The sequence below is a fragment of the Equus asinus genome, chromosome 12 (assembly GCF_041296235.1).
Source record: "Equus asinus isolate D_3611 breed Donkey chromosome 12, EquAss-T2T_v2, whole genome shotgun sequence".
In the NCBI taxonomy this organism is placed as follows: domain Eukaryota; kingdom Metazoa; phylum Chordata; class Mammalia; order Perissodactyla; family Equidae; genus Equus; species Equus asinus.
Genome location: NC_091801.1, coordinates 38,191,193 through 38,214,276, shown reverse-complemented (window position 1 = coordinate 38,214,276; position 23,084 = coordinate 38,191,193). Strand labels below are relative to the sequence as shown.

The following is a 23,084-nucleotide window of genomic DNA, read 5'->3' as shown; positions in this document are numbered from 1 at the left end:
CCTTTAATTCTGACAGGAATACATATAGAGGTAGAAAAGCAGAACTCAGATTATTTAATTTAGCTAAACAGGGGGAAACAGTTGTACCACCTAACTTAATTGAGCCCTCAATTTTTGAACCAGTCTTAACAAAACCCTCATTGCATCCAGGGTAATATTCTATGAATTTTCTCTATGCTTTTCATTTCAAAGTCTATCTCATGAAATTTTAGAATTAGAATGGCAAAAGAAGCAATCATATATAATTCAACACCCTCCTCCTTGCCTACTTCCCATATAAGAAACAGCAGAAAACATGATCTCATTCTCATAAAAGTAGTGACAGGCAAAGCATTTAGCTAAGTTTTGGAACTCACTACTTCCAAAAAACCTACATAAAACCTCAGAGCCCACAAGGGGTTTTCATTAGGCAAGCATTGGTTCATGTCCCATTTTTTTAAAGGTCATTGAATGTTGTTTTAAATGTATATCTCCTAATAAACTGAGCCACTGAAGGCAACACTGACAATCAAAGAAAAATATACTATTTTCAAACCAATATCAAACTTTAGGAGAGGCTTTTAATGAGCTTCAAGGATAGGGTATAGTTTTCCTTAACATTCACCAGAGGCAGAAAATAAACTACAGATATGGGAACAAGAACAAAGTGGATCGCTAATGTTGCTATTTAAAAGAGGCAGAAAAGCAAAGGGGAGGAGCTAGCCGACTGGGATTTCTCTTGGCTGTTCGAGCAAAGTGGATACATCAAACCATGTCACTAGATTGTAGAGATATTTGGAGATGTCCTTGACCACAGCTTTATGAACATTTCCCTGCGTATCATTTTAAAACGTTTATGTTATTTTCTAATCCTGGCAAAAGAGTTTCAAAAGTTTTGATAGAAGTTTTGATACAAGGTATACATCACAACTTCATTTTCCCAGGAAGTTCCTTTCACACAATGGTGTTGCACTTTTGACCACTCAAGGACTTTGTGTCTGTGTGTGTGTGTAGAAGATCGGCCCTGAGCCAACATCTGTTGCCAATTATCCTCTTTTTGCTTGAAGAAGATTGTTGCTGAGCTAACGTCTGTGCCAATCTTCCTCTATTTTGTATGTAGGACATTGCCACGGCATGGTTTGATGAGCAGCACACAGGTCCATGCCCAGGATCTGAACCTGAGAACCCTGGGACACAGAAGTGAAGCATGAGACTTAACCACTAAGCCACCAGGCCAGCTCTCAAGGACATTTTTGATCAGGGATACGTTGAAATTTGAAATAACCAAGTGTTCTCCAAGTGTTCAGTCAATTTCACAGAAATATCTCTCTTAATCCAAACCTAAATGGCCTCCCTATGCATATATGCACACATTTATATGTAACTGCTTATATATGGAAATTATTCTGTTGAAGACAGGTGAGCTCATTTGGAAATGATGAGAGTCATTCAAAAACAAATATGGCTTTCTTCACTTGACTTTGACTTACAAAAAAGTAAATCAACAAAAGACACTGGGAGCACTTGTGATATATTTAGGCCTTATGAATTAGACAGACAGGAGACTGAGCATGACACTAAGCCAGGGTCTGCTGCAGGCTAGATGTTAGGCAAGTCTCTGGAATCAAGAACATGATAGCAAGATATGCTTAGATGGGCATGGATCAAAATCAGTCAGCATTGGCTATAAGTAGAGAAACATTTTAAACTAAAAGTATTCAAGGAAGGAAAGGACATCAGGATAAGTAGTAAGCGACAAATTGAGCAAAGGGTCTAGGAGAAAGGGAGTTTAGTAATGAGGGGTCCTATTTTCAGAGGAATTCAGTGTGACAATCAGAAACCGAGTGAGCCCAGAGGCAGGGGGAAAGGATAAGACAGAAAAAAACAGAGAATCACAGGTGAAGATCCCAGGAAAGAAGAATCCACTTCAGGGAGATAGTCTGTTGGTTCTGTTTATCGCCTAACCAAGATAGGCCAGAGGAATTTAACTGAGCCTGCAGATGAAAATAACCTGCAAGAGCTACCAGAGCAAAGAGCACATGGAGAGGAGGAAGAATGGACTGCTGACAGAGACTGTACTCGCCTTTACACCTGTGTTTGCACATCAGTGGTTTCCCTGCTAGTTGCAAGTTAGAATCATTCAGGTGCTTTCGTGGCTCTGAAGGCCTGAAAAGATATCCCTTCATTTGGGATGCACTGAGTGGCAGATAGCTCAGACCAAACTTTGAAATGAAAATAAAATCACATTTAATATCTATTATGCGCCAAGCACTAGTAAAGGATTTATATACACTATCTCATTTAATCATTCATTCATTCTATATTTGCTGAGCATCAACTGTTGTGTCAGACACTTGCTCAAAAATGCTATAAGTGTTATTAATATTCCCAACTTACACAGGAAAAAAAATGAGACAGGGTAATTGAGTTATGTGTTCAAGGTCACACAACTGGTAAGTTGCTAGCCTAGACAGATGCAATTTTTGTTTGGGAACAGTGGCTTCAAATCTTCTCTTTGCCCTTCAAATGATTTGTGCTTCTGGGGAAGTTGCTTGCATTTTTTTTCTCTCCCATGTTTCTCATACTGCAAAAGGGGAAAAGTGCTTGTACTATTCTCAAATTTGATTTATGATTACTCTGAAGAATTCTTGAAGGAAAAAGGGAGCATTGATGAAGTGGAATACATGCTGTAACTATTATCCCTCCCAAAATAATCCAAGCATAATTTCTCTTATGACATCACCATCGCATGAGGCTTTTTCTCCTTGTATTCTTTTTTTTTTTTTCCTTATAAAAACACTATGTGCCTACAAACCTTAGGGATATATAAATACTTAAGATTCTTAACTCTGACACAGAATCTGTTTTTGAGGTCCATAGATTCAAATGAAAGTTAATATCATGAATTTGAAACTGCAAAAGCAAGAGCAACTGTGGAAAATTTAGCATTGCTGTGATTTACATCTTTTTAAGCACACTTCTTCAATGTCTATTCTCAGCAAAACAATTTCTCATAAGTTATTACATTTATGTGTCCTTGTAAATGTTTTAGCTAAACCTGAGTTTCAAATGCAACCACTTTTGTAAAGACAAAACACAGAAAGAATTAAAAGTTACATGGTGAAGATTTGGCCTTGCCAAACTTTCTCCAAAATAAAATCTACTATTTAAAGTCACAATCTTTTAAGTATTTAAAATCTAGCATTAAAATCTAGTATTTAAAGTCATTCCAATGTTTAGATGACTGATGAACAAATGTTTAAGAGGTTATGTCAATGGCATATATGCGCCAAGTACATCTACAGTATGGCTGAAGAGGAGTGAGTAACATACAAAACTCAGCATCCAACTTTATAAGCATTCCTTGTGTTCACATACCAAAGTCCTAGTTTCTATGTGAAGTATTTTCCAGAGTATGCAAGAATTTTATTGTTCAAGGAATGTTCCTTGAGTATCATTTTAGTCAAGGACACAGGGAATTTCTCAAAACCCAAACTCCTAGTTAGATGAAAGAAATGTCTTACTTATTTGTGTAGTATTACCGGGAGTGCCCCTGTCTTTTACTCCTGAGACAAAGAATAGATTCCTCAGTCTTTTTTTCTCTCAGAGGCAAAGTTCTAATATGGGAGGGGCCCTGGGCTTGCAGCCAAAAATCTTGAGTACAAGTCCAAGTATGGTCCCTAGACTTGCACCATCAGCATCACCTGAGAACTTAACAGAAATGCAAATTATTGGGCTCCCCAATGTACTGAATCAGAAACTCTAGGAGTGGGGCCCAGTCATCTGCATTTTAACAAGCCATCAAGGGGATTCTGATACACACTCAAGTTTGAGGGCAACTAGTACAGGCAAATTACATCTCTGGAGCCTCAATATCCTCAGCTCCATACAGGAATAATGATACCAAATCTGTCATCTTCAAAGGGCTATTCAATATCAAATATACGTGATAACATGCAAAATGGCTTTGCAAATCTGCAATGACTACATAATTGCAAAGTACTGCCTGAGAAAGATAACTTTTAATGAGATTTCTCAGTCTGAAAAGTAGTAGTAATAGTTTAGGTGGTTATATAGGTTGCTAATGAAGGATTCTGATCAACACTGTCACAGAAACATGAAGTTTTCTGTTAGGTCTGAAAATGTTTTATAAATGATATTTGGTTTTAACTTCACATCTAAGATAAATGTCATAATGTCCCCTGGTGATAATCATTAAAATTTTTCTCACTTTTGTCAGGTCATTTTTTTTCTTCAAATGACCGTAGTTTGAAAAGTAACTGGTCTCCTGAGGGAAAGAAGAGCCACAGAGAAAAGGTCTTTGCTTAAAAGATACAAAAAGAAACCTGTTTCAATGGGACTAAAAACTTCAGTAATTTACTATTTCGCTGTTGAAAGGGCTAAATCATAACTACTTCGGAGACTGAGTTTTCTAATCATTCCTTTAGAATCTAGAGAGAGGTTGGAGATCCTTTCCTCCCAAAAATTACTCCAAAGACCTTCTGCAGCAAACAACACTATGTATTGTTTCCATTGTCAAAGGTTATGAGGGCAACTGGTCACTTTTCCCCTTTATATTTTGAATTCAACAATGAAATTACCATATACCTGCCTCCCTTCTCTTTCCAAGCTAATTAATGCTAGTTTCTTGAATTTTTCTAGTTTTATTTTTTCATTTTTTTAATTTTATTGCAGTAACATTGGATTATAACACTATATAGCTTTCAGATGTACATTGTAATATATTTCGAGTTCTGTGTAGATTACACCATGTTCACCACCCAAAAACTAATTATAGTCCCTCAACTCATATGTGAGCCTAATCACCTCTTTTTCCCTCCCCTCTTTCCCCTTCTCCTATGGTAACCACCAATCCGATCTCTGTTGCTATGTGTTTGTTGTTGTTGTTATCTTCTACTTATGAGTGAGATCATACAGTATTTGACTTTCTCCCTCCGACTTAATTCACTTAGCATAATACCCTCAAGGTCCATCCATGTTGTCACAAATGGCCGGATTTCATCATTTCTTATGGCTGTGTCATATTCCATTGTGTATATATACCACATCTTCTTTATCCATTAGTCCCTTGATGGGCACCTAGGTTACTTCCAAGTCTTGGCTGTTGTGAACAATACAGCAATGAACATAAGGGTGTATGTATCTTTATGCTTTGTATTTTCAAGTTCTTTGGATAAATACACAGCAGTGGGATAGCTGAATCATATGTAGATCTATTCTTAATGTTCTGAGGATACTCCATACTGCTTTCCATAGTGGCTGCATCACTTTGCACTCCCACCAGCAGTGTACAAGGGTTCCCTTCTCTCCACATCCTCTCCAACACTTGTTGTTTCCTGTCTTGTTAATTATAGCCATTCTAACCAGAGTGAGGTGACACCTCATTGTACTTTTGATTTGTATTTCCCCGATAGCTAATGATGTTGAGCATCTTTTCATATGCCTCTTGGCCATCTTTATATCTTCTTTGGAGAAATCTCTGTTCAGATCTTTTGCCCATTTTTAAATTGGGTTGTTGGTTTTTTTGTTGTTGAGCTGTATGTGTTCTTTGTATATTTTGGATATTAACCCCTTACCTGATATATGGTTTGCAAATATCTTCTCCCAATTGTTAGGTTGTCTTTTTGTTTTGCTGATGGTTTGCTTTGCTGTGCAGAAGCTTTTTAGCTTGATGTAGTTGTCAGTGTCGCGATCCAATGTACACACCAGGATAGATGTGGAGAGGGCTGATGGCCATTCTGAGTTTATTATAACCAGCATTTCAATATATACATAGCTTACATCTGTTAAACATACACAGGTGTTCTGGACAATGCAATTAGCAAATGCCAAGAATTCTTAGTGATTTCTCAAGGAGCCCTCCCTTGGCCTCTGTTTTGGTATTATCATGTTATTGCTGTGCTCGTATATTTTTATCTCGGAGCATGCAAGGCCTCCTAGGCAACGGCCCCTCCTGCTCCCGATATCATGTCTCCATCTGTGCCCCTGGGCGACCGTGCCTGGCTTGGGTTGCCTCCCACTGGAGATCTTACCCGTCTTTGGCTAACTGGCCTTCTCACCTCTAGGTCAGTTTGTTGGCAAGCCTTTTCCAGTGATTATTAACCCTTCCTGCATCAGGGGCGGTTACAGTAGTCCCATTTGTTCATTTTTTCTTTTGTTTCCCTCGCCCAGTCAGACGTGGTACTTGAAAATATGCTGCTCAGACCAATGTCAAAGAGCATGCTGCCTATGTTTTCTTCTAGAAGTTTCATGGTTTCGTGTCTTACATTCAAGAATTTAATCCGTTTTGAGTTGATTTTTGTGCATGGTGTAAGGGAATGGTCTACTTTCATTCTTTTGCATGTGGCTGTCCAGTTTTCCCAATACCATTTATTGAAGAGATTCTCCTTTCTCCATTGTATTTTCTTGGCTCCCTTGTGGAATATTAGCTGTGGATAAATGTGTTGGTTTATTTCTGGGCTCTCAATTCTATTCCATTGATCTGTGTGTCTTTTTTTGTGCCAGTACAATGCTGTTTTGGATACTACGGCTTTGTTGTATATTTTGAAATAAGGGAGTGTAATCCCTCCAGCTTTGTTCATTTTTCTCAGGAATCCTTTGGCTATTAGGGGACTTTTGTTGTTCCATATAAATTTTAGGATTCTTTGTTCTGTTTCTGTGAAAAATGTTGCTGGAACTTTGATAGGGATTGCGTTGAATCTGTAGATTGCTTTAGGAAATATGGACATTTTAACTATGCTAATTCTTTGAATCCAAGAGCACAGACTATCTTTCCATTTCTTTGTGTCTTCTTTGATTTCTTTCAACAATGTTTTATAGTTTTCGGTGTATAGATCTTTCACCTCTTTGGTTAAGTTTGTTCTTAGGTATTTGCTTTTTGTTGCAATTGTAAATGGGATTGCATTCTTAATTTCTCTTTCTGCTACTTCATTGTTAGTGTTTAGAAACACAACCGATTTTTGTATGTTGATTTTGTATCCTGAGACTTGACTGTATCCATTTAGATTTTCTAAAAGTTTTTTAGTGGATTCTTCAGGGTTTTCTTGATATAAAATCATGTCGTCTGCAAAGAGTGACAATTTCACTTCTTCCTTTCAAATTTGGATCCATTTTATTTCTTTTCTTGCCTGATTGCTCCGGCTAAGACTTCCAATACCATGTTAAATAAGAGTGGTGACAGTGGGCATCCTTGTCTGGTTCCTGTTCTTAGAGGGATAGCTTTCCGTTTTTCTCCATTGAGAATGATATTTGCTGTGGGTTTGTCATATATGGCCTTTATTATGTTGAGGTATTTTCCGTCTATACCCGTTTCATTTAGAGTTTTTATCATAAATGGATGCTGTATCTTGTTAAATGCTTTCTCTGCATCTATTGAGATGATCATGTGATTTTTATTCTTCATTTTGTCAATGTGGTGTATCATGTTGACAGATTTGTGGATGTTAAGCCATCCCGGCATCCCTGGAATGAAACCCTCTTGGTCATGAAGTATGATCTTTTTAATGTATTGTTGTAATGAATTTGCTAGTATTTTGTTGAGGATGTTTGCATTGATGTTCATCAGTGATATTGATCTGTAACTTTCTTTTTTGTGTTGTCCTTGTCTGGTTTTGGTATCAGGATAATGTTGGCTTTGTAGAATGAGTTAGGAAGCTTCTGCTCCTCTTTAATTTTTTGGAAGAGTTTGAGAAGGATAGGCATTAAGTCTTCTTTGAACATTTGGTAAAATTCACCAGGGAAGCCCTCTGGTCCTGGACTTTTATTTTTTGGGAGGTTTTTGATTGCCATTTCTATCTCCTTACTGGTGACTGGTCTATTCAAATTCTCTTCTTCTTCTTGGTCCAGTTTTGGAAGGTTGTATGTTTCTAAGAATTTATCCATTTTTTCTAGATTATCGAATTTGTTGGCATATGGCTTTTCATAGTATTCTCTTATCTTTTATATTTCTGAAGTGTCCGTTGTAATTTCTCCTCTTTCATTTCTGATTATATTTATTTAAACTTCTCTGCTTTTTTCTTGATGAGTCTAGCTAAGGTTTTGTCAATTTTGTTTGTCTTTTCAACAAACCAGCTCTTGGTTTCATTCATTTTTTCTATTGTTATTTTAGTCTCTATTTGGTTTATTTCTGCTCTGATTTTTATTATTTCCTTCCTTCTGGCAATTTTGGGATTTGTTTGTTCTTCTTTTTCCAGTATCCTTAGATGCACTGTTAGATTATTTGAGATTTTTCTTCTTTGTTGAGGTATGCCTGAATTGCTAAACACTTCCTGCTTAGAACCACTTTTGCTGTATCCCATAGATTTTGGCATGTCATATTTTCATTTTCATTTGTCTCCAGGAACTTTCTGATTTCTCCTTTCATTTCCTCATTGACGAAATCATTGTTCAGTAGCATTTTGTTTAATCTCCACATTTTTGTGGCTTTTCTGGTTTTCTTCCTGTAGCTGATTTCTAATTTCATACCTTCTTGGTCAGAAAAGATGCATGGTATTACTTCAATCTTCACAAATTTATTGAAACCTGTTTTGTGGCCTAATATGTGATCAATCTTGGAGAAGGTTCCATGTGCATTTGAAAAGAATGTGTATTCTCTGGGTTTTGGATGGAATGTTCTATATATATCCACTAAGTCCATCTTGTCAAATGTGTCATTTAAGGCCAGTGTTTCCTTATTGATCTTCTGTTTGGATGATCTATCCATTAGTGTAAGTGGAGTGTTAAAGTCCCCTACTATTATTGTGTTACTGTCTATTTCTCCTTGTATGTCTGTTAATAATTGCTTTATATATTTAGGTGATCCTATGTTGGGTGCACAGATATTTACAAGTGTTACATCTTCTTCTTGAATTGTTCCCTTTATCATTCTGTAGAGCCTATCTTTGTCTCGTTACAGCTTTTGATTTAAAGTCTATTTTGTCTGACGTAAGTATTGCTACCCTCACTTTCTTTCCTTTGCCATTTGCATGGAATATCTTTTTCTATCCTTTTACATTCAGTTTGTGAGTGTCTTTAGGTCTGAAGTGTGTCTCTTGTATGCAGCATATATATGGGTCTAGTTTCTTGATCCAATTGGCCACCCCATGCCTTCTGATTGGAACATTTAGTCCATTAACATTTACAGTAGCTATTAATAAATATGTATTTATTGCCATTTTGTTACTTTCTTTTTCCTGAAGTTTTTGTAGTTCTTCTCTGTTCCTTTCTTTTTCTCTTGCTTTCTTCCCTTGTGGTTTGATGGCTTTCTTTAGCAATATATTTGATCTCTTTTGCCTTACTTATTTGCTTACTTATTGTAGGTTTCTGATTTGTGATTACCATGGGGAACCTACATAATATTCTATGTATATAACAGTCTATATCGAATTGATAGACTTTTTAGCTTAACCTCTTTCTAAAAGCTCTACTTTTTCACTTCCCTCCTCCCACATTTTATGGCTTTGAAATCATATATAATCTCTTGTTTTATGTGTCTATCCATTACCCTCTTATCATTGAAATAGACAAATTTAGTACTTTTGTCTTTTAACCTGCATCTTATCTTCACAGGTGGTTGATCTTCTACCTTTACTATATTTTTACCTTTACCAGTGATTTTATTGCCTGTTTTTTTTGAGGGGGGGTATTTTTTTGATAATGTTTTTATTCTTATTTGTGGTCATCACTTTCCCACTTAAGTCCCTTCAGCATTTCTTGTAGAACTGGTTTCTTGGTGATAAACTCCTTTCATTTTTTCTTGTCCTGGAAGCTCTTTCTCTCTCCTTCCATTCTGAATGACAACCTTGATGGATAGAGTATTCTGGGCTGGAGGTTTTTCTTTTTACCACTTTAAATACATCATGCCATTCTCTTCTCATCTGTAGGGTTTCAGCTGAGAAGTCTGCTGATAGCTTTATGGGCTTTCCTTTGTATGTTACTTGTTGCCTTTCTCTTGCCACTTTTAGGATTCTCTCTATCTTTAATTTGGGGCATTTTAATTATAATGTGCCTTGGTGTGAGCCTCTTTGGGCTTATGTTGTTTGGAGCTCTCTGTGATTCCTATACTTGAATTCCTGTTTCCTTCTTTAGATTAGGAAAATTTTCATCTATTATTTCTTCAAATAAATTTTCTGCACCCTTGTCTCTCTCTTCTCCTTCTGGGACCCCTATAACATGAATGTTAGTGTGCTTGATATTGTCCCAGAGTTCCCTTAGACTGTTCTCATTCTATCTAATTCTTTTTTATTTTTTCTGTTCTGCTTGGGTGATTTCCTCTAGTCTTTCATCTAGATTGCTGATCCATTCTTCTGTACCATCTACTCTGCTATTGAGTCCCTCTAGTGAATTTTTCATTTCTGGTATTGTAGTCTTCATTTCTGATTGGTTCATTTTTAGATTTTCCAGTTCTTTGTTGATGATCTCACTGTGTTCATCCAGTCTTCTCCTCATATCTGTGAGCATCCTTATGATATATTCTTTCAACTCTTTGTCGGGTAGGTCACTTATTTCTGTTTCATTTAGTCCTTTTTCTTGTGTTTGGTCCTGTTCCCAGGCTTGGAAAGTATTCCTTTGTCTCATTATGCCTCTTTCTCTGTGCTTATTTCTATGTATTAGGTGAGTCAGCTATGTCTCCTGACCTTGGAGAAGTGGCCTTATGTAAGAGTTGCCTTTTGAGGACCAGCAGTATGCTTCCCTCTTGTCACCAGCCCAAAGATACAGAAGTGACCCCTTTGTAGGCTACTTGCGTCCCTCTACTGTGGCACAGTTGCTCTTAATACAGGTGCCCAAGGAGTCTAGTCTTTCCTTCCCTGGCCAGCTGTTTGTAAATCCGCTTTGGGGAGCCTCAGCACCATTGGCTACAAGGTCTAACAGCACACTCCTGTTGCAGTTCTCCTGCTAATTGGGTAGGTACACAGTGTAGCTGTTTGCTAGGCTCAGGGGCTTACAGTTGCTATAGGCCTCAGGCCTACAAGGCTGTTGTCAGCTCTCTTAGGAGTGCAGCTGAGTGTGGCTGGCCCTAAGCATGGGAGCACTCAATTGTTTTAGGCTTTGGAAGGAGGGGCTGATCCTTTTTATGGCTATTTGTGAAGCAGAGGTCTTCTGCCACTGATAAGCCTCACCCCCACAGGACCACATACACCATCAACACAGGCCTGGTCCATGCACTCTCCCCAACTCTCTGGAGCATACACCAATGCCCCACTTCAGAGGCCCTCACCTCTCCACCAATACCTCCCCACTTCACCTGGTCCTTTCACAGGCCCTGCCCCCCCAGAGGCAGACACACTTGCCTGCCTGTAGAGGATCAAAGCACCCCATCAATGCAGGCCAACAAGTAGCCTGAGGATTTGCTGTTGGGTGGAGCAGGTCCCTAGGGCAGGCTGCCTGCCCTGGCTGAACTGGATTAAATCTGCACTCTAGAGGGTGTGGCAGCTCTGTGGGCTAACATGCCAGGGGAATAACCTCAATGGCATCTGCCAGGGTCTGTGTTAACATGCCTGGACCAGGTCAGAACAATAGCCCCCACCAATGTCTCAGTCTCCAGAGAGGTCCCTCCTCTCACTGAGATGCCCCCAGAGCCCACCAGGTGAGCCTCTTTTCACCAAAGGACTGTCAGGCTCCTCTCTGGTGATTTTGGGTTCCTAAGACAGGTGAGTTTGTGCATGGGCCCTTTAAGACCCCAGTCTTTTCAGCTTTCATCCAATAGCTTTTCTGAGGGTATTCCCCACTGCAGTTAACAGCCAGCAAAGCCAGATAGTAAGACCTTCATCACAGTTGTGCTGAGTCTGAAGGATGCTTATAGCAGTATCAGCCCCCACTCCAGACCTCACTTTTTCAGGGAGGGCTGTGTACCTTAGGGTGGCTCCCGCCTGACAGGCTGAGAAACTCCACTGCTCCCAAAGGTGATTTTTTTCTCTCTAGAAGGAACTTCTGCCCCTTCCGCCTTAGTCAGGGCTGTCCCTTGTTGTGGGGGTTCTTTTTATCCAGTTTTCAGCTTTCTACCCAGGGTAATTTTTCCAAAAATAGTTGTAATCTGGTTGTGTTTGTGGGAGGAGATGAGTTCAGAGTCTGCTTATGCTGCCATCTTGATGAGATCTCTCAAATTTTTCTAACTTTAAATTTCTGTGTTTTTCTTTTTCTTATGATCTCTCCAGGGCCCACTTCAACTTCTAGAGCTTTCCTCAAACTCAAATTCCAAAGTTCCTACAAGGCAACATCCATATTTGTTTACTTGCCTCCCTCAGTTCCCTAAAGGTAGGAATTCTTAAAATCTTCATGCCCAAAACTTAGAAAAGAGCCTGGCTACAGAGAAGGTACTTAATAAAATTTTTTTGAATTGAATTGTCATATAAGCCTCATATAGAAGAGTTATATCTATTACACAGAAAGGTGCTAAATAGAATATAAAACTTGTTGCTCTACCCAAGTATAATGGGTTGAATAGTGTCCTTCAAAAATTCATGTCCACCTGGAACCTCAGAATGTGACCTTATTTGGAAACAGAGTCTTTGCAGATGTAACTACTTAAGATGACGGCATAATGGATTAGAGTGAGCCCTAATGGAAGGACTTGTGTCCTTATAAGAAAACAGAGATATGTTATGTTAAGGCCCAGTTTGTGGTACATCACTATGGCAGTCCTAGGAAACTCAGAAGCCAAGCATCAGTGTTTTCTGCACTATTTGAACATAGGCAGCGTTTCTGTAAGGTCCACAACAGGCCATGTTTCAGAAATATTAGTCTCCCAAAAAGAGATGCAAATAAAAGATGATTTATTTCAGATCGTCCTTTTCCTCAAAGGTTTGTTCACTCAAAATCCAAGTCCAAGTCTGGCAAGAAACAAAAATGTAAGAAAAAGTGAATATATGATCAAGAAAAGGTAAAGCACCCAGTCATTAAAAATCACATATTTTAATAATAGTCCTTTAAGGAAAGTACTCAACATATAATGTTAAGTGAAAAAGTAAGATACATATTTCTTTATGCAATATACTTTCAATTTTGTCTTTTTTAAGTGCACATATAAAAATGAGATACTTGAACAAAAAAATCCAACAGTAAACATTCTCTGAGAAGTAAACTTAAAGACACCTTATACTTTGCTCTTTCTATACTTATTTTCTAGATTTTCTACAATAAATTAGTTACTTCTATAAGCAGAAAAATGCTATTTACAAAGAATATATGAAGACAAGAAAGCTAAATGGAAGGAAAGAAAATAGTTATCTTAAAATAAATTTTGGGGTGGGCCCAATGGTGTAGTGATTAAGTTTGCATGCTCCACTTCAGCAGCCCAGGTTTCATGGGTTCAGATCCCAGGCACAGATCCACACACCACTCATCAAGCCATGCTGTGGTGGCGTCCCACATTAAAATAGAGGAAGATTGGCACAGATGGTAGCTCATGAACAATCTTCCTCATGCAAAAAGAGGAGGACGGGTGATAGATGTTAGCTCAGGTCCAAGCTTCCTCACCAAAAAAAAAAAAAAAAAAAAAAAAAAAACCCAAAAAACAATAAGGTGAAAAAAATGCTTTTAACAGACATTTAAAAAAAAAAATACACAGGTAGAGGTCCTGGAATGGAGACTTTCATTATTATTCTGTAGTTCTTTGTTCCTTGACATTTTGGGAGTGTATAATTTAGATAAGTTTTACATTTTTTTTTAAAGTTTAAATCAAGGAAAGATAAAAAAGAGATAAAGTCTCAATGTACTAGATCTGACTACAGGGTAGTAAAACAATGAATACATTTCTAAAACAGTTAATTCACTATGTGATCATAGCAGTATTTTTATTAATAATTAAATAATACAGAAACTCTTCTAGTTCAACACATACAAACAAATAATTATAAGAGCCTCATTGTCTTACTGCAGATCTTCATTTAATATACATTCTTATACAAAAATCCTGGTGAAAATGCAAACGTCAAATATTCAAAAGCTATGTGAATAAAAAAATACACATCTGTGAAATAATTGCATTTTCCAAATAGCACATCAAGTTTTAGGTCATAAAATAGCAAACCACTCTTAAATAAAGACCTATTTTTTTTCCTTTTTCTCCCCAAAGCCCCCTGGTACATAGTTGTATATTCTTCTTTGTGGGTCCTTCTAGTTGTGGCATGTGGAACGCCACCTCAGTGTGGTTTGATGAGCAGTGCCATGTCCGTGCCCAGGATTTGAACCAACAAAACACTGGGCTGCCTGCAGCAGAGCACGTGAACTTAACCACTCGGCCACAGGGCCAGCCCCTAAAGACCTATTTTTTAAAAAAAGGAATAGTTGTGAGGTAGTAAAAATAAGCCACTTAAAGACAGTCCTGTAGAATACATTTTCAAATCTTTTGAGTTAAGACTACACTTCAGGGTAATGGGTACATGGAGTTTCCTTTAGCTCTTCTCTCTGTTTTTATGTATGTTTGAAATTTTTCATAATAAAAAAAAGTTTTTAAAATATGTACATCACAAGGTTAATTCTTCTTCTTAATGCCAGTAGACAATGGATGATCACTATAATTATATATTATTAGTAGTATTTCACTCTTGGTATGGATATAATCATAATAGCTTCCATTCCTTGAACACTAACCATGTACAAAATGCTTTATAATCACTATCTTACTTAACAACCTTATGAGGACAGTGGTATTAATATACCAATTTTACAGATGAGGAAACAGCAACTCGGAGAAGTTAAGCATCTTGTTTACAAAGTTAGTAAGTGGGAAATTAAGACTTCAAACCTATGTGTATATGACACCAAGGTCCATGTTCTTCATTTCTATACTATTCTGCCTGCTAAGCAGTATAGATTAATTGTTTTAAAAGTTCATTACCATTACTTTGAAACTTAGTCTACTTTATTTTATTTATCCTCTATGTTTACAGTTTATCCCATTAGTTGCTCCATCTATCAAATGTGGAAAATTTATTTTAACCAACTGGACCAAAGCTGAGATGAGTTCACAGAATATCTTACTTCAGAGTTTTCACAGAAACTTCTGAAATAGGTGCTACAGAGGCAAAACTCACTCAGATCCTGTCAAAATTACTCTAAATTAATGACACTTGAGTAATGGTGTTTTATCAAAATTGTAAGTACATAATCATTTGTAGAAGAAACAGTGAATTGATGACAATACTAAAGTGGATACTGAGTAGTTTAAGAGTATTATTTATATTTATTCCTTTAACAAATATTTATTGAATTGAAACTCAAGACACTGTGGGTATAGAGGTGAGAAAGAGTATGCTTTCTCTTTGGAAGCTTACAATCTAATAGCAAGGCAGACTTGAAAATAGTTTCTCCACTATGTGGTACAAACTACAATGTTACCATGGAAGAGGTGGCACCAGAAGGCTGCAGTGGGAGTCAGGGACGTCAGCACGGAGCAGAGAGAATTGAGCTAAGTCATGCATTTACCAGTCTATATTAACAATATCCAATTCTTATTAAACATTGAAAACTGTATATTTTTGGAAAACAGTTTGGCAACTCCTTAAAAAATTAAACATGCAATTAGCATACAATCCACTAATTCCATTTCTGGGTATATACCCAAAAGAAGTGAAAGCAGGGACTCGAACAGATATTTGTACACTCATGTTCACAGCAGCATTATTCACAATAGGCAAAAGGAGGAGGTAACTCAGTATCCATTGACGAATGAATAAACAAAATGTGGCATACATGTACAATGGAATATTATTCAGCCTTCAAAATGAAGGAAATTCTATACCACAGGCTATAACATAGATGAACTTTGAAGGCATTATGCTAAGTGAAATAAGCTAGTCACAAAAGGAGAAATATTGTATGATTCTAGCTATATGAAGAACCTAGAACAGTCACATTTGTAGAGACAAATTAGAATGGCGACTGCCAGGAGCTTGAGGGAGGGAGGATGGGGAGTTATTGTTTAGTGGGAACAGAGTTTCAGTTGAAGCAAATGAAAAACTTCTGGATACAGATGGTGATGATGATTATGCAACAATATGACTACACTTAGTGCCATAGAACTTTACACTCAAAAATGATTAACATGTTACATTTTATGTTACATATTTTTGACCATAATAAAGAAAACAGTATGTTTTCTCTAAAACACAAACATTTTTCAAATTTGAATCATCTTAAGTATAAAATATTGCTCCAGGTGGTAAAAAGGAGTTGAACAGTCAGAAAGAGTAATTAATGGATCAACAACTATTTATTGAATACCTTCCAGATCAATGAGGTTTTAATTATTACCTTGCATGTAGAAACATGTTCACTCAGATATGAAAAGGCAATATGAAAAACTGCCATTTCTTTCCAAAAAGTTCCAAGTTTTCCAGACCAACTGCTTCTCAATTATTTGAAATAAAGCAAATTCAAAGGGACAAATAAGTCCATTTTTCATTGTTGGTATGGATTAAAAACAGCTAATAGAAATGTCACCTCTGGATTAATTACCAGGGATAAAAATTTATACTCTTGAAAGTAGTATTTCCACAAAGTCTGAGGTACCCAAAAGCAGTGTGTAATAACAAAAAATATTTACCCATAACTAATATATTAAAATGTTTCTGACAGTAATCAGAGCTCATGTAGTTCAAAGAAGCTCAGCAGGCACAGAACACAAAGGAAGAAATGGGAGAGAACAGGTTTTGAAATTCTAGAACAAAGCATATCTTTGAGTCATCTATATAGTTCAAGGTTCCAATTACTATAGGGTTTACTGGCTGCCCATATTTTTCTAATCCCAGCAGCATAAATAAAATTATTTTTCAATTATAATAGAAGTTGACTCTACTCACTCCTGATGGAAATATCTGGATAACGTTTCCCGCTATGTTGAGGCTTCTCAGGTTTATAAGATCGCAAAATCCCTGAGTCAGAAAACAAAAGAGAGAGAGATTTTTAAAAAATTTATTATGTAGAATCATAAACATTTAAGTTCAAACTTGATGGGGTTGACTAAAGCACTCATGAAGAAATTAAAGCAGACATAAATATACAGAAAGAAGACATAGAAATGGCCAATAGGTACATGAAAAGATGTTCAATATCACTAATTATCAGGGAAATGCAAATCAAAACCACAATGAGATATCACCTCACACCTGTTAGGCCTTTACCAAAAGGACAAGAGATAAGTGTTGGTGAGGTTGTGGAGAAAAAATAACACTTGTGCACTGTTGGTGGGAATGTAAATTGGTATAATCACTATGGAAAATAGTATGGAGGTTCCTCAAAAAGTTAAAAATAGAAATACCATATGATCTTGGTATATATTCATAGGAATCTTGAAGACATATCTGCATTCCCATGTTCACTGTAGCATTATTCACAATAGGCCAGATATGGAAACAACCTAAGTATGCATCAATGGGTGAATGGATAAAGCAATTGTGGGTGTGTATGTATGTATGTATGTATACACACACACATACAGAATGGAATATTATTCAGCCCTAAAAAAGAAGGAAATTCTCCTATTTGCAACAAAAATGGATGACTCTGGAAGACATTATGTTAAGTGAAATAAGTCAGTCACAGAAGGACAAATACTGCATGATTATTCTTAAATGAAGCATCTAAAATGGTCAAATATGAAGAAGTAAACAATAGAATGTGGTTACCAAGGGATGGGGAGAGTTTCAATGGGTATAAAGTTTTAGTTATACAAGATTAGTAAGTTTCAGAGATCTGCTGTACGACATACCGCCTATAGTTAACAATAAAGCATGGTGTACTTAAAAATTGGTTAAAAGGGCAGATCTCATGTTAAGTGTTCTTACCAAACACACACACAAAAAGACACAAGTTTGCACATTCCATTTTGGTGGCCCAGGGTGTGCTGGTTTGGATCCCCGGTGCAGACCTATGCACTGCTTGTCAGGCCATGCTGTGGTAAGCATCCCACATAAAATACAGGAAGGTGGGCATGGATGTTAGCTTAGGGCCAGTCTTCCACAGCAAAAAAAGGAGGATCAGTGGCAGATGTTAGCTCACGGCTAATCTTCCTCAAAAAAAAAATGTTAGTCAGGGTTTAGGGAAACCAACATTCCCTAAACCAAGAAAGGTAGTTCCTTAACAAAGTTCCCTAAAGCTAGCAACAGCAAGTAGTTCTTTACCACCATAGGCCTGAAGAGCCAAGAGGAGGTAGCAATGGTCCATATCAGGACCACCTAACATTAGCTATAGCCTTCCAGAAAGGCATGCAGGCAACTCACAGCACCCTATCAGGGAGGATGCCACAGGAATACCCTCTTATACTCAGTCTTCTCCTTCCCTTAGATCTCCTGCTCATGCCTCTCATTGGCCATATCCAAGAGGAAGCCAGAGGACAATGGAGATTACTGATGCCCATACAGGTCAGTCTCCCAGGCACAGAGAAGTTTGGAAAAGGATGGAGAGTGAGCATCCTGTATTTTTATTTACTAAATCTGGCATCTATAGCTATGTAATCCAAGTCATAAACCTCTCCTGCCATAGGGATTTGGGAACTGACTACCTAATTACAAGAAAAGCAAATGATGGCTTATACTCGGCTGCCCAAACATACTCTATAGCCACTCCCCATCATGTTGTAATGAGTTCTTCCCCAACACAAAAAATTTGGTTCCATGTTTTGCTTACCTCTGGCAAAACTTCAATGTTGTTCCTGACCAGAAAAAGCTTCTGGAGGTTCTTCAAGAATTTAATCTCTTCAGGTATGCAAATGAGCTGATTGTAGTTAAGTTGAAGTTCAGAAAGATTCTTAAGGAAACAAAGTTCTCTAGGAATGCTGGCTAGCCAGTTATGATTTATACTCAAATAAGTAAGGCTTTTTAATCTAAAAAATAAACAAAGTATATGAATTAAACTCACAAGAATAAGAATGTCCATTGTACAGACACCACTTATCAGAAGTTAAGAGTCAATTCACTTTTTGTAGCACATCGGAGCCTTACTTAAGTCAAATATTCACAACTACTGTGAATCATTTGAGCATGAAAAGTCTTTGTTGGGGGCTGCCCCTGTGGCTGCATGATTCAGTTCATGCACTCCGCTTCGGCAGCCCCGGGTTTCACCGGTTCAGATCCTGGGTGCAGACCTAGCACTGCTCATCAAGCTATGCTGAGGCAGCAGCCCACATAGCAGAGCCAGAAGAACCTATAACTAGAATATACAACTGTGTATTGGGGCACTTTGGGGAGAATAAAAGCAAAAGACTGGCAACAGATGTTAGCTCAGGTCCCAATCTTAAAAAAAAAAGTCTTTGTTGAAATTTAACTTTTTTTTAACTTTTGTCATTCTTTTATTTCACTCAATTATACTTGTAAGACTCATCCATGTGCAGCTACAGTTCATCCTTTTTCATTGCAGTATAACATTCCAAGATGTGCTTGTATTATAATGTATTCATTCATTCTTCTGTTGAGAAACATTTGGGTTGTTTCTGGTTTGGGACTGTTATCAACAAACATGTACACATCTCCTGTTGTTCAGGTACAAGAGTTTTTCCAGGGTCGATACACAGGAGTAGAATTGCTGTGACTTAGAACATGTATGTGCTTGCTATGTATAGATAGAGCCAAAGTATTTTCCAAAATACTTGTATTCATTTATATTCCCACCAGCCACATATGCATTCCCATACAATTGCTATTGTCAAGATTTAAAATTTTTGGCAATAATGATAATTTGTTGTGGTTTTAATTTGCACTTCCCTGATTACTAATACAGTTTGATGTCATTTCACATTATTGATCATTTCATTTGGAAGTTCCTGCTAAAATCTGTCCCCATGTTTCTACTGAATTGCCTCTTTTTTTAAAATAGAGGTTCTTATTGTGGATACTAATCCATGTCAGTTAGGTGTTGAAAATATCTTCTCCCACCTTGTGGCTTGCGTTTTCCTCTCTTGATACGTCTTTTGGAAAAGAAGTTCTTAATTTCAAAGGAATCAAATGTATTGATCTTTTTCTGTTATGATTGATAATTTTTTGTGTCATGTTTAAGAAGTCCTTCTCTACCCCTCCCTGAGTCACGAAGATATTCTGCTGTAGTATCTTCTAAAAACTTTATAATTTTCCTTTCATATTTGCCTTTTGTATATATGGAATTTATTTTTTGAATGATTTGAAGTGGGGATCCAACGACATTTTTTCCTCAACCAAATGTCTAATTGTCCCAACACCATTTATTGAAAACTTCATACTTTCCCTGGTGATCTCGCCACCACTGATGTATGTCAAGTGTCCACATATGTATGGGGCCATTTCTGAGCCTGTTTCCTTCTCTTGATCTACCTCTCTCTCCCTGGGCCAATATCATCCTGAATTAATTATTAGAGCTTGTAGTAAATCTTGATACTTGGTAGTGTAAGTCCTCCAGGTTCATTCTTATTCAAGATTGTCTTGGCTCTTCTTGGCCCTTTGTACTTTCTTATAAATCTTCAAATCAGCTTACATATAAAACTTTTTGAGATTTTGATTTGGATTTAATTGAACCTATAGGTCAATTTGGGGAGAATTGACATCACTACAAACTGAGTCAACTCATGAGCACAGTATATCTTTATATTTACTTATGTTTTTCTTTAATGTCTCTCAGTAAAGTATAAAATTTTCTTCATAGATATCTTGCACATCTTTAGTTAGCTTTATTCCCAAGTATTTATGGTTTTGATGATGGTGTATATGATCTTTTTTTAAAATTTAACTTTTAAAGATATTTTATAATCAAATAGCTCATGTTAGAAGTATTTTATGTAATCAAAACCTAGATTTAAGATAAAGAAAATTCTATTTTCATTCTTTGTATGTATACAATAGCCACACTGAAGAGGAAGCCAGAGGACAAAGAAGGACATATATATACGTAAACATATACAGGGACATAGAGATATAAGTATAGATACAGATATAGATGATTTAGGTATAGACATATCCCTGAAGATTAGTGATCTTGAGCACCTTTTCATGCATGTTGGCCATTTGCATGTCTTCTTTGGAAAAATGTCTATTCAAGTCCTCTGGCTATTTTTAATCAGGTTGTTTGTTATTTTTGATATTAAGTTGTGTAAGTCTTTATATATTTTGGATAGTCATCCCTTACTGGATGTATAATTTGCAAAGATATATCTTGTACCAAATGATGTGAGAACCACTTAGTTGCTATGGAATGTGAAAATCATTGATGAATCAGCCACAAGTTCTGCCCTTATGTGTATCACAGTCCAGAAGGAGATGTTAGAGTCATAAAACGAGGATAGAAAACGCCATCAGATAGGGAGGAAAAGATTAAGGAAACTTGAGTGCATAATTGCAGATATGGTACCTGAGGTATATCACAAGCTTTATGGAAGAACTAACATTTTGAACTTGGCCCTGAATAATAGAATTTGCAAAATTAGGGCAACAGGAGGACATAACAATCTGAGAAAATGTTATGAATAAAGAAGTTGAGGGGCTGGCCCATTGGCACAGCAGTTAAATGCGCATGTTCTGCTTCGGCGGCCCGGGGTTGGCCAGTTTGGATTCCGGGTATGGATATGGCACCGCTTGGCAAGCCATGCTGTGGTAGGCGTCCCATGTATAAAGTAGAGGAAGATGGGCATAGATGTTAGCTCAGGGCCAGTCTTCCTCAGCAAAAAGAGGAGGATTGGCAGCAGTTAGCTCAGGGCTAATCTTCCTCAAGAAAAGAACAAAAAAAAGAAGTTAGTACCACTGAGCACCAATTGTGAACCTGTGTATTAAACTTAGTCTTCAGTGCAAAACTGAGGTTAGAATTATTACCTCAGTAATAACTTATCTTAGAAATGAGGAAAATAAAGGATCGGAGACAGTAAATAACTTGCCCAAATTACCCATCTAGTAGGTAAGAGTGTCAAGATTCAAAAGCAGATGTATCTGCTTACAAAGCTAAGAATGAAGATCTAAAATGACCTCAAGGTTGAATGCATTGAAATTAAAGTAATAACAGAATGAGGTGACATTTTAGACAGTTAAAAATGAGGGACTGGAGGTTAGGGGAGTGATCAGTGCTAGTGAAAGGGATTTAGGGGAAGACTCTAAAAACATGATCGTGGAAGCCATGTGAACAGATGAAACTGAGAGGAAGAACAAAAAAAGGTGGGGAGGGTCAGGGGAAGACAGAAGGAAAGCCAATGGAAAGATTGTTGAGAAATAAGAATATGTGACAACTAAAAAAAAAAAAAGGCACCCAGAGAAGGCACGAGCAGAGAAACTGGGACGAACCAGGTTAACAAGGAATCTCTAAAGGCATGGGAGAAGAGTATTTCAAAATTGAAAAGATAGTCAAAGTTTAAGATGGAGAAAGCCAAATACTGTATTATTTCACCCATATGTGGAAGATTTAAAAAACAACAACAACAAACACATAGACAGGGAGAAGAGATTGGCGGTTACCAGAGGGGAAGGGGGAGAGGGGAGGGCAAAAGGGGTAACTGGGCACATGTGTACAGTGACAGATGGCAACTAGACTTCAAGTGGTGAACACGATGTAATCTTCATAGAAATTGAAATATAATGATGTACATTTGAAATTTATATAATGTTATAAAACAATATTATCTCCATAAATAAAAAAATGAATTTTTAAAAAATGTGTAAAATAGATATAAGAAAAAAGAAAATAATAATGATCTGTCTTTTCAAAAAAAAGTTATGTAAGATCTAGACACAAACTAAAAAGCATTGCTGAGAGAAATTAAATAAAACATTAATAAATGGAGAAATATACTGTAAAAAAATAAAGTTTAAATGTTAAAGAAAGGTAATACAAGCCTGCTAGAACTAAAAGCAGGGTCACAGACTACAAAGTCAATATTTTAAAAATCTATTATATTTCTATGAAGCCACAAACAGTGGAAGATAAAAGTTTTTAAAATTTCATTTACAGTAACATCAAAAAAGCCGTAAAATAGTTAAAAATATATTTAACAAAAGACATGAGAGATCCCCAGACTGAAAACTATAAATTATGACTGAGAAAATTTAAAGGAGTTCTGAATAAAAGTAGAGATATATCCTGTTCATAGATATAAATATAGCTACATTGTTCATTAAAAGAAACAATATTGCTAAGATGCCAATTCTTCCCAAATTGATCTA

The 23,084-nt window shown here is 36.9% G+C and overlaps 1 protein-coding gene across 1 annotated transcript in view; it reads right to left on the bottom strand.

The window, feature by feature from the left end:
• The window catches only part of LRRC69 (leucine rich repeat containing 69), a 139,454-nt gene that overhangs the window by 48,590 nt on the left and 67,780 nt on the right, over positions 1 to 23,084 (bottom strand). The window contains exons 5-6 of the mRNA XM_044744093.2: positions 18,604 to 18,799; positions 16,779 to 16,850 (exon numbers count right to left, since the gene is read on the bottom strand). Coding sequence (XP_044600028.2) covers positions 16,779 to 16,850; positions 18,604 to 18,799 — 268 coding nt within the window. The remainder of the gene's footprint in view (positions 1 to 16,778; positions 16,851 to 18,603; positions 18,800 to 23,084) is intronic.